At 41.2% G+C, this 15,155-nt stretch overlaps 1 protein-coding gene across 1 annotated transcript in view; it reads right to left on the reverse strand.

Annotated features, from left to right (window-relative positions):
- Cachd1 (cache domain containing 1) overlaps positions 1 to 15,155 on the reverse strand; it is a 215,417-nt gene that overhangs the window by 70,970 nt on the left and 129,292 nt on the right. Inside the window, exon 4 of the mRNA XM_034502781.2 lies at positions 11,727 to 11,833. Coding sequence (XP_034358672.1) covers positions 11,727 to 11,833 — 107 coding nt within the window. The remainder of the gene's footprint in view (positions 1 to 11,726; positions 11,834 to 15,155) is intronic.

Genomic DNA, 15,155 nt, shown 5'->3' on the forward strand with positions numbered 1-15,155 from the left:
CCATCTTCCAGTATTGCCCAGTCCCCCTTCCAAGTTTGATTTAATTGTCTACCATAGTTTTTCCATCTCATTCTTCACAAAAATCCTACCTTCCCCAACTTAAATTTGCCAATCTCTTGGCTTCAAAGTTTTTTGTTTTTTGTTTTTTAAATCCTAACCCAAGCTCTTCTATTAAAATATAGCGTAGGCAACCTTAGAACAAAGGTCCATCTTGACTGCAGATGTTTTTAGCTTCCAAAATGTGCCATAAGCATATCACCCATCACCTGAACAATTCCTGTTATCTTTTATGACCCAGTTCAAAGCTGGGACCTGGGGCTTTGTTCGTAACTGTGGCTTTTTCTCCTGTCCTCCTTCCCAACAATATTAACATACATACAAGAATGTGAGCTCTCTGAATCCACTAACTTTAATGTCTAGTGCTGCACCTAACATAAGCCTGTCCCCCATGAGAAGCATTATAAAGCAGCACGGGGTGGGGGTGAGGCTATTTCTAGATCTCAGGCTTAGGAAATGAAGCTGCTCTAAACTGAATTTTGAAAAAACAGCCAGGGAGACTGAGTGAGTAGGAATTTCAAATATCAAGCCATGGGAAAAGATGGAGAAACATCTCAACATTGGCATTTTGAGACAGGAGGCCGAAACTGGGATACAATGGTTAGACACTTGGTATTTCAGCTTATAAGAGTGGACTGCCATCTACAGAATGGGATCTACCATAGGGGTAAGATGGAGTACATTTTGTGAACACCATTACTCTTCGGTGGAATCTGTCACTTTCACAATGGGGAAAATTCTCTGCGCAGGTTTACTGGTAAGCCCTGGAAGCCAGTGCTACCAGATAGGAAACCAGAATCATCTCCCACTGAGGTACTTCAAAAGCCTTGGTTATCCTACCCTGGTGATTTGAATGAGAATAGCTCTGCAGGTTCATTCATATATTTAAATATTTGGTTCCCAACTGTTGCTCTGCTTAGGAAGGATTAGGAGGTGTGGCATTGTTGGAGGAGTTATGTCCCTGGGGGTGAGCTTTGAGGTTCAAAAGACCCATGCCAACTCCAGCCTCTTCTTGATCCTCTCCCTCTCTGCCTGCCGCCAGGATGTAAGTTCTTAGCTACTGGTGCAGTGTCATCCCTGCCTGCCCACTGCTGCACTCCCTGCCATGATGAGCATGGATTCACCTCTGAAACTGTAAGCAAGACCCCAATTAACAGCTTACTTCTACAAGCTGCCTTGGTTATGGCATTCCCTCATATCAATACAACAGTAACTTTGATACCTATTATAAAGACAAGGAAACAAGGGCACAGACAATCCTAGCTCCTGTCAACCAACAAGGATTAACTTGTGTGCCTCCTATAGGAAAGATACTGCACTGGATATAAAAAGAACAGAATCAAGGAGTATGGAGAGAATCTCTGTGTACTGTTTGGATGTGTCAATAAAAGTCTGATGGGCTATAAGTAAGGGTAGAATAAAAGGTGGGACATCCGGTAGGCAGAGAGGATTCTGGGACAGAGACAGGCATGGAAAGATTTACCCAGGAAGAGGAAAGACGACAGAAATATGGGATCTGAGCTGAGGTAAACGGCCATGTGGCAGAACTTAGATCAGAGTAAATGGGATATTAGTTATGAGCTAGTGGAGAACTAGCCAAAGTTTATGGGCACAGTGTTTATTAAAATATTTTGAGTCTTAGAGTTGTTATTTCTGGGAGCTTGGGGCTGACAGGACAACCTTCATTTTACAAAGGAGATGTCCAATAAAAAAAACTTAACATTCTATAGTAAGAATGAACTCTAACATCATGAGAAAAAAGTGGCAACTGAAGCAACGGAATTTTGAGGGGCACCCTGACTTCCATCCAGGATGCCCTGGGGTTGGTAAAAGGTGGCGTTGTGGCTGTGAAGATGCTGCCCTTCCCACACAGCACAGCTCTGCCTCCCTTCTTCTACTCATCAGCTGCTCGTGTCTACCTCAGAGTTATGTTCCTGAGAAAGAAAATATGCTACAATCACAAAGACCTCACTAACCTAGGACTGTCAAACGAGGCAGGAGAAATTCGGGTCCTGCAGAACAGAGAGCTGCTTTACGTATCAGAGAAGGTAGACCTTGGCTTGTAGGCAGAAGTAAAAACAAAAGCACAGAGAAGTGACAGGAACTGAAGGGACTGAAGGGTTTGAAGAATTGAAAAGGATTCACTAAGGCTACAGAGTTCACAGGTCTTAGGAAGAAGGGGATGAAGATGATCATGAAACGCTCCCACCCACCTCGGAGGAAAGGGGGGGGAGGGATCAAAGAAGTCTGAGAAGGGGAGCTTGAGTCAGTGTTTTCAAAACCTTCGGTATGTGTGTGAGAAGTCTGAAGGGGAAACAGCCGGGGAGTGTTTTGGGAGGCTTTCACAGTAATTATTTCTCTAGAGAGGAGATAGAGACCCTCATGGTGGAAGTGACAGAGAGGAGAAAGGAGAGTGAGGATACTGGAAAAGAGAGAAGGAAAGGAGGGGAAGGCCGATGGGATCATCTTTTTGTGCACCACATGAAGGTTGTCTTTGCATTATTCAAATGTTGACTTCTGTATCAGCAGAGAGCTGAGTGCTGTTCAGGACTTTGGTATTGTTGCTTTTATGAAACATCATCTGCCTCAGTGTTTTATAAACATTCTTCTCCATCAACTTCTGACTGGTTTAATAAAGAACTGATGGCCTATAGCAGGACAGGAAAGGAAAGGTGGGACATTCAGGGAGAGAGGAACTCTGGGGAAGAATTGGCAGGGAATGAGGTGGATATAGAGAATATTCACCAGCCAGACATGGTGAAAGTCAGATACAGGGGACTGAGGAGCTGGTTAGAAGAAGCCTAAGCTAAAGAAAAGTCTTTGTCTTATTACTGGGGACTGGTGGGTCCATAGAGTCAGACCATAGAAGACACTCAAAATCAGAGCCAAATTTCCCCTTCAATGAAAAGACAGTAACAAGAGGCACGTCACAACCCAATGTGACAATTAAGAGGACCAATTATTTGGAAAACTGCTCAACATCCTTAGCCACCCAGAAAATGCAAACTAACACTGCTTTTAAATTGCATCTCACCTCACTTAGAATGGTTATCATCAAGGAAACAAATAAATGCTGGTTAGGATGTGGGAAAAAAAGAACATTTTTTTTTAAATTATTGAGGAAATCTCATATAGATAAAATGTTATGTTTGTACACATGTCTATGCATCATGTGTCTGCCTGCAACCCTCAAAGTTCATAAGATCATATCCCTGGGAAATGGACTTATAGATGGTTCTGTCATGTGGGAGCTGAGAATTGAAACTGGGTCCTCTGGAGGAGCAACCAGTGCTCTTAGCACTGAGCCATCTCTCCAGCCCCAGAAAAGGAACAAACTCTTACACAGTGCTCCTGGGAATATACACTGGTACAGTCACCATGGAAACCAGCTTTAGAGGTTCTTCAAAGAAGTAAATGACCGAGCTATAACCACTCCTAGGTATATACCTGAAGCACCTAAATTTAGCCTTCCACAGAGATACTTGCACATCTATAGTTACTGCTATGTTATTACAATAGCTAGGAGACAGAACCACCCCAGGTATCTAGCAGCAGATGAGTAGACAAAGGAAATGCACAACACATACACAAACACTATAAGAATTTATTTAGTTGTAAAGAATGAAATTATAAGTTCAGGAACTTGAATGTAACTGAAGATCATTCACTATATGAAGTGAAATAAACTGACTTAGAAAAAAGTCTCTCTCTCTCTCTCTCTCTCTCTCTCTCTCTCTCTCTCTCTCTCTCTCTCTCTCTGTGTGTGTGTGTGTGTGTGTGTGTGTGTAGCATGACAGTCAAAAAGGGACCATGAAGAAACAATCTCTCAGAAATGAAGTGGGACCACTTCAGTAAGTAAACTCAGCAGTGAGCTGGGGCTGGAGGTCTGAGTCAACCTCAGAATAATCCACAAGGAAACAAGGGGGTGGTAAAAAGAGGCAGATATGGTAGATAATTTAGGATGATTGTACAGGAACCAAAGGACGACTTTAACAGTAAATTTTCTATGGCAACTGCTGCAAGGTGGTCAAGCCAAACTCTTGGGTCCTACTCAGTACTTCAAATGCAGTGAGAATGGACAACAGTCTGAAGGCTGATTTGGAGGGAACTGGCTAGTCCATTGTATAACCTAAATTAGTACAGTATTGTAAAAATGTATATACATGTGCACAAGAGGTTTTAGGTTATATTCACTAAGTTAAAAAAAAAGCAGGTTCTGTCCATCGGAATCAAATACATCACTAATATATTATACCCTAGCAGGCTCTGCTCTTCATGGTATATTTTTAAATGTCAGCTAATGGCTAACAAAAGATCTTGTCTGCACATGGTAGTCCACATCTTTAATCTGAGCATGGCAGAGGCAGGAGGCAGGAGGCAGGAGGCAGGAGGCAGGAGGCAGGAGGCAGGAGGCAGGAGGCAGGAGGCAGGAGGCAGGAGGCAGGAGGCAGGAGGCAGGAGGCAGGAGGCAGGAGGCAGGAGGCAGGAGGCAGGAGGCAGGAGGCAGGAGGCAGGAGGCAGGAGGCAAAAGGCAAGAGGCAAAAGGCAAGAGGCAAGAGGCAGGTGGATCTCTGTGAGTATGAAGTCAGCTGGGGCTACATATTGAGACCCTGTCTTAAACAATCAAACAAGAAAAAAAATATCCCAGCTTGGGATGCTCTTTTAGAAAATTTGAAGCCTTTAGGAGGTACCCAGGAGTGAGCTTTTGAAGGTTACATATGCACCCCTTTCTAGCCTATATACTTGACTTCCAGTCCACCTTGTGAATGTACCATATGTTCCTGCCCCAGGTCCAGTGCTGCTCTACCGTGTCTCTCAATACAGTGAAGCCATGGGTCAAAATAAACCTTTCTTCCCTAAAATGCTTTCAGTCAGGTATTTAGTTCTAGTATTTACAATATATTTACATGTATTTATAATGACATACAAACAACACAGGCATGTTGTGAGATGTCAAAAGTTTGTAGAAACATTTTGAAAAGAAAATTAGAGTTAAGAAAAAGGACCCTGTTTTTTGCATCTGATGAATAAAAACCAAGTCATAGACTCTCAAAAATCTAGATGTGTGTGATCAAATAGATCTTAGTTTTATTATATAAGCATTATATTTTTTTAATGACCAAAATGCAATAACCAAACCAAAATCTTCAGCTTTTGTTCTTTTCTTTTAGAAAGAACGCAGGGTTCTCACTACAGAGGTACTTGGAGGACTCTGCTAATGACTGACTGATTAATTAATTTATTTATTGTAGTAGAGACTGAACGCAGGGCCTTGTGCATACTAAGCAAGCTACCAGCCTGCTGATGGTTGGTTATCTAACAGACAGTTTTTACAGTACAGATGCATCTTGATTGATGATGGAGCCATGTCTCAACAAACCCACTGTAATCTGACAGCATACCTAAGCCCAGGAACTCAGTAAAGGTAGAATTCATGTTGTTTTCTCCTGAGAGAAAATGATAGACTGATTGGGAGTGGCAGCTCTCTGTCACTGTGCAGTATGAGGACAGATCATCACATTGCACATTGCTCCTGGAGAAAAGACCCCAAATCCAAGGATGGTTTCTACTATATGCATTCAGACTCTGTAGTGTCATTATGAAAGAAAGAAAGAAAAAAATAAAAACTGGTCAAGCCACTGGTAGCTAGGGGCCATCTGTATTGGAGTCATTGTCATTGACTACTGAAGAAAGCCCTGAAGTCAGCAAAGTGACAAGAGTCTACAGACGCAGGGGTCCATAGGCTCTGGAGCCTATCTGTACGTTCTGCATGCAGCACTCATCTCTAATGACTTCTCAATGCCCCTCGCACCCTTGTCAGTCCTGTATCTCATTCAAGACTACACTATTACCAAGATTGGGACTTTGCAACTTCTAATGCTCTTTGAATCAAACACAATGAAGTCCAGAGACTCTTCCATTTGGTAAGAAAGATTAACACCTACTTCCACTCTCGGCTTGAGAGAGCAAGAGGCAACCTTTCTTGGACTCTTCAAATAATCTCTCTTTAGAGATGAGGCCATGCACAAGAAAATAGCTCAGCAGGAATTTGAAAGTGAAAAAAAAAAAGAGTGAGAAACTAGAGATAAAAGCAGGAAAGCACCGTAATATAACACATGTGCTGTCAAACTTCAGTTATTTGAATGGAATCAGGGACAAGCGGTCAATTTTAGAGAGTAGAGATCTGGCAAGGGTTGTTCTGAGGAAAAGAATGCACATATGTGTTGGATGGAGGGATATATGACCTAGTTTTGAATAAATAAATCTAAGAATGGTTTATAATTTATGTGAGCCTATTTCCAGCTAGTCTGAAAGGCAATCTGAAACTGTGTTATCAATTAGAAGCCCATTGATGGATTATATACAGTCTGAAAGAGCCTGGGGCTGGACATCTTACAGATGTAAATATCAGACATGCGATAGCCTACAGAGCACATTAATTCTGCTCTGAAAAGGGGCATGGGTTGCAGAAGGAGGAAAAGGGGGAACTTTGAGGTCGCCCTTCACCCACTGCCACGCCTCTCATGTTACAAATAAGTGCTCAAGTATGTGGACTTTGGGACGCAGCCACCACCTGGTAGAATGTCACAAAACTTCAAATGCAAGCCAGCCAGTGCTTAAATACCTAAATATTGCTAAAAGCTGTTTGTAAATTGAGCTGTGCCAACCATGCCGAGGACAACTCTTGCCAGGCAGCAGGTCCTACTTCAGACATGCTCGAAGAATGACCAGAGTTCAAGAGCTAGTCTTTAGCTCCATCCCTCTTACATATATCTCCACCCTGATTTTCAGACCCTCTTACGTATCCCTTAACAAACAAATGGTGAAACGAAACAGCATTTTAGAGGAATGCTGAGGCTCCACCCAGTGCCTGGAACTTGGCCAGTGCGAGGCTACTGAGCTATACCCCCAGCCCTGCAGGAATGGCTGATGGTTTATCTGAGTTTTACTCTAACCCCAGTAAAGGAAGGTAATCACAGAAGAGCAGACAGCCTCTTCACTCTCTGATTCCCACTGCATGATCTGGCTTCATAATGAGAATGATTCACTTGGAAGGTGTCTTAGTTAGGGTTTTATTGCTGTGAAGAGACATCATGGCCAAAGCAACTCTTATAGGAAAAAAAAAAAAAACAACAAAAAAAAAAACATGTAGCTGGGGCTGGCTTACAGGTTCAGAGGTCTAGTCCATTATCATCCTGTCAGGAAGCATGGGAGTGTGCAAGCAGACATGGTGCTGAAGGAACTGAGAGTCCTACATTTTGATCCGAAGGCAATCGGAAGAGACTGTCATACTGAGTGTGGCTTGAGCATAGGAGACCTAGAAGCCCGCCTCCACAGTGACACACTTCCTCCAACAAGGCCACACCTACTCCAACAAGGCCATATACCTAATAGTGCCATTCCCTATGGATTGAGCATATTTAATCTCATGAATCAATGGAGGCTACACCTTTTCTAACTGCAACAAAGGGAACATCCCAAAGTACCAGACCCTATGATTATCTATCATTCTATACACGTGCTCTTCCTTCACTCTCTTTCTACAGTGAATCTTTTCACTCCGCATCTCTTACCTCACACAGAGTAGACTCTGCCCACAATCTCTTCTCTGTAACACCAAACCCAAAATGTGCTGCAATTTTTCTCAGCTTAAAATATCTCCTTAATGCTTACAGCCCACCACTGGTTTTTCTAAGCAAACCTCAGGAGTTCATGAGCACTGTCCTTCACCTCATTCCTGAAATCCTCCAGGACCTGCCTCTCCTCCTACTCTGCCATTCTGTCCCAAAAACTCCTGGCCTGTCACCAAAGCCTATGGCTGTCATTCTAACCCTTGCTCCATCCAAGAAACTCCACATAGCTGATCTCTATTCTGTCATGAAACAACTTATAACTTGCTTCTGGAAGATAACCTTGAGTTCCAACCCCACCCACCCCTAGACTGCTAATTCCTTTCCTGATTCCTTCTTATTCAGAGTCCTCTAAGTGACAAGAGACCCCAAGATTCTATCTCTGGGGTTCTTTTCTCTCTTAGTTGCCTGCTACATGATTATAGTCACACTAAACAGGTGCTAGCTAGAAAAATTAAAAAATCTAGTCTGTCCCTGTCCCTAAACTCCAGACTTGCACAACCAGCTATGAGATCCTTCTCTTTATCTGCTAAACACTTCAAACTTTACTCTTACTAGAGACCTGATTCCATTCTTGACTCATATTCCCATATTCTGCCCATCCCTTCTCCATATGCACGCTTCTGGTGAATCAAGTATTCTCAGGATTTGTCCCCAAAACATCTGACCTAATGTCCTGTTCCATGCCTATGCCCCTAGGCCCCACCACAGCCACACTGGCGGTTCTACAGTTTTTTGAGCATAAACAAAATTCAAAGTCTTTGCCTTGGATCCCTTTCCTTCAGTTATGTCCATGATCTGCAAGCCCTACTTATTCAGATCTCATCAATAAACTCCTGCAGTAAAGGGTGAAGTCCCAAAGCTCCAAACATCAGAGATCCCTATGCTTTATCTCCATGTTATGTCTGCCTGGTCAGGCATGCTGTCATCTGTTTTATGCTCCCGTAACAGAATACCATACACTGAATGCGTAGTAGAAGCAACAGAAGGCATTTTGGAGATTGAGAAGTCTAAGACTGAGAGGCTGCATCTGCTGAGGGATTTCTATATTAGAGCATGGCAGTTGGTATCACATGGTTGCGAGACAGCAGGAAGTGGTACTCAAGCTCTTTGATAATTAGCATTAATCCATTTATGAAGGTAGAGTTTCATGACCTAAGGTTTTGGGGTATGGGGAGGGGGGCCAGGGGACATAGTCAAAACGAAGTAGTATTTACCATTACTTGGTATATTTCTTGTCTATTTGTTTATAATCTGTAACTCTCAATCTCTAAATAAGCTCTTTGTTCTGTTTTTACCTTCTGGCCAAGTACTTATCATGCGGTAGGGTGTTTAATAAATTCTTATTGAGTAAAGTCCAGTTATGTATATTTATTCTAATTAGTGGCTAGGTGGCAATGACTTAGAAAAATTGCTTCTGTATTCAATATGAAAAAGACATGGTGCTATTATTACTAAGGATGGGGCTAGATCCCAACAATGAGCTTGCTGTCAGAAACCATGAATAGATAAAAGATGGTAAGGAAATGGGGGTGAGGCCCTGGATGTGGCTGCTCCCATATCTGCCAAGATTTGGTTCTTCTCTGAGGTAGGTGGCCCTAGCAGAGGCAAGGGAGAGTCATTCTAGGCTCCATAACTTCCTGTGTTCATGAACCACCCTCATTCTTCCCCAGTTTGCCCTTGTGTGTACACATAAATAGTATGCATAGGTATGTGTGTAGGCATGCATGTAAGTATAGATAGGTGTGCATGCCCCATAGCACACATAGAAGTCACAAGGACAACCTTAGGTGTCAGTCCTTGCATCCTGCCTTCTTTGAGAAGGGCTATCTTTTCATTGGATGTTGCTATGTACACAAGGATACCTGGCCTATGAGCTTCAAGAGATTCTCTTTCCAACTCCCATCTAGCTTAGGACTCTAGGTATATATGACCACACTCGACTGCATGTAGGTTCTGGGGATTCAAACCCAGGTCCTCCTGCTTGTGTGGCAAGTACTTTTTCCTACTAAGCAATCCTCCCAGCCTCACTCAGCCTGACCCTTCTAGTCCCAACCACATAACCAGAAAGTAACGAACACTCCTTAGAAACTCAGCATCAGACTGAGGATCTAGTATCAGAGACGAGTCTAAGTAAAAGGCATAAAACTCACATTTGAAAACAACCTTCTCTACTTGTGCATTCAACCAACAGCAGCGTGAAAATGTGTAGAAATACCTGAGTGTCTGAATATGGTGTAGACCTTTGCTGGTTATTCCCTAAAGAATGCAGTGTGGCAACCATTTGCATAACATTTGCATGATATATAGGTAATCTGGAGGTGATTTAAAGAAAATGAGAGGAAGCACAGATGCTGCATGTAAGCGTCAAGCTGTTTTATAAGGACTTAAGCCTCTGCATATTTGTGTCCACAGAAAATATCATAGAACCAACCTGAGGTGCTACTGTAATCTGTATTTCCCTCATTTTATTTATCTTTTCTCGATTCCAAAAACATGTACTCAGATTGAAATTAAGTCTACACTATCATACTTAAAAGATAATTATTGAAATTATAAAGTGTGTCTCTAGGTCTTATATAAAGGGATACCATACTATTTTTTTTTTAAATTAGTTCTAGTGGGAACCTCTCAAGTCAGTGTGAGTTTTAACACTTTTGAATCACAGACACTGCTAAGCTACCCTGTGTATTTTGGGGGAAAGACAACTGATTCTACTTACAGGTTGTTATTGCAACAACACATCTTGTGCTGCTGAGCGTTTTGAGGAGAAGCCCTGAGTCAGCTCTGTGGCCAGTGTCAACTGCAATCTTCCACAGTTAACCTTCTTCTCCCACTCCATGCCTTTGTATGATGTCTTTTAATGAAAACTATTCTCATTTAACTTCCTGTGTGGCAGTAAACCTTACCTGCTCCAGAAGACTTCCAGACTCTCTGACCAAATAAAAATGATTGAATGTGTGTTGTGCATTGGCTCAGAGTATGTGCTTGGCAGAGGAAGGCTGGATCATTTATCTAGCAGTTATGGTTTCATTATCCCCACGAAGCTTAAAATGTACAACCCTTTCTTTTTAGACCCAACAGACTCCCTGGTTTGTGTATACAATTCCCAAAGACTACAATCTCTTCCCCCAGGCAGAGTCTGGATGAGGTCCTATAAGTAAATACTCTGGTCTTCTGGCTTCTTTCTTGAGTTTTATGTGTCTATAAGGATCCTGGTGTTTGGGAAATGTAGGCCTTCATGCTTAAGGATCAGATCCGTCAACTTCCCAGCAATGTGAAGGCTTAGAACCTTTCTGGGTCTTGGTAAAATCTGAAACTTGAGGTTGCTATTATTTCTCAAAGTTGTCCCAGTTCTTAAATGGGGAAGCCTCTAGGTCTTAAGATCTCTCAACCAACACGCACAAGAGCTCACAAGAGAAAACAGAACTTCAAGGGCAAGAGAGGACAGGCATCTTGGTTCTTTGGAAATGGAAGCTGCTATCTGTATAAACAGAATTCCTACGAGCTACTACCACTGCATATAGTGGAGTGCTGGTGAGATAAAGAAGCAAATGCAATCTCAGCCTATAGTGTAATGGTGCTGACCCCACTGGTAAACAACCCTCCCTCACTGTTCATCTAGAAAACCCTAAAATAACGTAAAGATTACAGATAGAAAATGAAAATAAAAGGGGACTCCTCCTGTTATAGCAATAGCTGGGTCGCTGACATGGCCTTTAAAATAAAGAATATAAAAGTTCCATGGAATGAAAAGATGTAACAAGGAGCCTGGTTCAGTACTTGGCATTTTCCACATATATAGCTATATAATACATGCTTAATGTATGCCAACTTAATAGTTTTCCCTTCTTTCCTATAGAGTTAACTTTCCCAAGAAATATATACAATTAAGTAGATGATATGTTTCTTTAAAATGTAAACAAGAATGTTTGAGGCAGTACATTTGTTTGTGAATATGTGGGATGCAGTTTACCTTTGGGAAATAAAAAAAATAAAAATAAAAATAAAAATAAAAATAAAAACCCAAACACTGACCTGAATTTAAGTCTCGTCCCGGGTTGAAGGCTCGGCTGTTCACAGTAGTAGAGAGTCGATCGCAACTCACGGTTCTTGATACATTGGTATTGAAGTTCCCATCAAACCTGAAACAACAGAAAAGGATTAGCAATGCATAGCTGGTGAGCTTCCCATCTAAGAAAAACAATCAATAAAAAAATTCATTCACACCTTGTATAAATAGGCCAGCCCATAAACAGTAGGATAGTGACTTAACAAGAACAACCAAAAATTAAAATTTTATCCTAATTAATGTGCTGTGGAAAAGAAGTAACAGTAGCTAGAAGTCTTAGAAGTCGAGTTCAAATGCTAGGAGATTAAAAGAGAACTGACCTTGAAAAGCAATTTTTAGTCAAGGAACTTGATCTATTACTATTGATAAAAGCATATGCAAAGCAGAGGACAAGATTCAGGCTTGAGCAATGATGTAGCTGTGAAACAGGTTTTCACTATATTGTATCTGAGCACCAATGGCCCAAGTCTAAGGACAGTGGCAAAGGGACGTACAAACTGTGAAGTAGAAATATCTCTGTCCTGTAGCTCATAAATGAATGTCTGACATTGAAAAACATAGTCAGTTTTTTTTTAAACTTGAGAATGAATAAATAAATAAAATTTATTTTACAAATTTTTTTTTAAAGGGTTAAGAGTAATGTGTGGCTATGCTTCTCTTGGTATCTGATTCAGAACTGGCCCCTACCCTGTCATCATACATAGAAAGCTGAAGTCTCTTGATTTTTTGTAGTAGTTCAATGTTAGTACTAAAGACAGAACAACACTAGTACCCACGCTGACCATGGGTAAAGCCAGTACCAGAAAATATTTACTCCAGAAAACAATAATTTGAAAGAATATACTCAGACACACACCTGTAGTGAGAATTTTCTTTTAAATCCAGTTATATTATCTAAATGTTTTTGTTTTAATCCCAGATATGGGATATGAGGCTGCTTCCAATTGTCATCAGGCAGCTAACCCTGATTTGTCTTATACTCTGGCAGAGGAGTAAGAAATTCTGCTAGCTGAAGATAGTTTACATTTGCAATTCTGGGGACTTATCGGAGGATATAAAAATGTCAGAGCCCCAAGAGGGTGTGAGGGCTGCCTTTCACCCTGCTGTTGCTGGTTCCTGTTGCTGTGGCTGGTTGTGAGTAAAGAGACAAGAAGAAATTGGCTATCCTGATAATGAAGACCAATATCGCCCAAAGGAACTCAACGCCCCTAATCAGAAGAAAGCAGTCTAATGAGGTTGACTCCCCCTTTCCTGTCTAGTCTTCTTTCTCTCCTACCTAGTGTTAGGGGGTTGGAGGGTGGGAGAAGGAGGGTGGTAGATATAAGAATCCAATAAAGTAGTCAAAAAGTTAAGCTATATACACCAACATGTTTATATAAGCAGTAGGAGGGACAAAAAGCTTCAGTTTCCATATATCCCACTTCGAATGTGGAGACAGCTCCAAAGATTCCAGGAGGCAGTCAATAAACTCAACCCAATACTAGCTCTTCAAACTCTGTGGTGCATAGAGTGTATACCTCATCAATTAACCAGTGAGTGAATGAAATTCTATTACCAAGCTCTAGGAGGGACACTTCTAAACTCAAGATCCATCTATTCATTCATGACTTTAGATTATCTGTTGGTTAGCTTATAAAATATAAGAACCATCGAGCTAGATTTATGTTATAAGCAAGGGAGCTGTGTTTTCACATCAGTTTCAACCTCCCAAATTGAGGAATATTTCTTAAGTATCTTCTCAAAGATGAATTAGGTAACTGGGTGTTGAGAACCCTTTATTCTAGCCACCAGCCCAGTTTAGAATTCTATCAACAATGTTGGCTGTGCATCAAAGGATACTGTTGCTTCACACACAGAGCGACTCTACTCTAGACTTGCTCCAAATTGTCTAGATGAGAAGACCCTTTGAAGCCATGGATGGGGAGAAAGAAGAGATTAAGATAGAGCCAGCTACCTGTGTGCACACTGGTGACACGACAATCCACAATCTCATCTTCCCTGTGCACTAGCAAACAGAAGCCCTTCCCTTCACACGTGCCTTAATAGGAGGCCAGATATTTGGAGGCGTGTGGACCATAAGTTCTGTTGGAACACTTCCACTCCGTCACTCTAGTGCACAAGCAGCCACAGAGAAACTCAATGTAGCTGTCTTCTAATAAAACTTAGTTTTCTTTAAAAAAAAAAAAAAAAAAAAAAAGTTTCTTCAAGTTTGGACTATACCAGGGGAGCCCAGAAAAATCTTTGATGATGAATGCATGCGTGTTTTGATATGTCCAGTACCATATATAGCTACTAGGCATTTGAAACGTGGCCAATATAACAGGATTCTTACTACCCTTCCTGTTTATTTAATGTCAAGTGTGAAAAGTCACTGAATGGTGGTTGACATATTGGACAGCCAAGGTCTAGAAGGCTCTCCTTCTCCAGCCAGAAGGTATGTCTGGCTATCTTTCAGGTTCCTAATTGTATATACTTCCTAAGAAAGATCTACCCTTATGTTGGATACCTTTCCAAGTATGTCAGGTGCCTCTGTGTTCTCTCAAAAGCTTGTCATATATGTTAAATTTGTGATTCTATTTATGGAGAGAGGGAGGAGAGGTAGAAGGAAAGGAGGGAGGGAGGGAGGGAGGGAGGGAGAGAGAGAGAGAGAGAGAGAGAGAGAGAGAGAGAGAGAGAAAGGAGACAGAAGAGAGGGATAACATGTCTCTATGAGACATACATGGCCAGAGGTTGTCATTAGGTATTTTCCTCTATCACATTCTACCTTATGTTTTGAGGCAGAATCTTTCTCCTTGCTTTGTGGCTACACTGGTTCACCAGCAAGCCCCCCTCAATCTTCTTGTCTTTGCTCTTTGGGTTTATATCAGCAGGTAGCTGTGCTCAGCTTTCACATGGGTGGAGGGATCTGAACTCAGGTCCTCATGCTTGTGCATCAAGCTGTTTACCCACTGGGTCATCTCCCCATTTGTGGGTTTTTTTGTTGTTGTTGTTGTTTTTAATGAATGGATTTTGTGAATTAAACTTCATAAACAGATAAGAAAGGAGAAAATATATAGCTAGTTTTAATAGCTATATTTAAATAGCTAGTTTGTGATTTGTAATATTAAATATATAATAAATATGAATATGCTATATTTATATATTTATAATATAATGTATTTATTACATATGGTTTTATATATTATATAAGTATATAATATATAAATATAGCTTATAATATTAAATGGCTAGTTTAAATGGTTGTAATCATAATATTTAGCATTTTTATTTTAGCATGTTTTTTTGTAAAGTGGGTGCTTATTTTAACCTCCTTTTCATGAATATTCATATGCCCACACATTCTGAGGTGTCCACAAGGCTCCTGATGGTTTAATGAATGGGCACTGACTCACTTG

The sequence above is a fragment of the Arvicanthis niloticus genome, chromosome 5 (assembly GCF_011762505.2).
Source record: "Arvicanthis niloticus isolate mArvNil1 chromosome 5, mArvNil1.pat.X, whole genome shotgun sequence".
In the NCBI taxonomy this organism is placed as follows: domain Eukaryota; kingdom Metazoa; phylum Chordata; class Mammalia; order Rodentia; family Muridae; genus Arvicanthis; species Arvicanthis niloticus.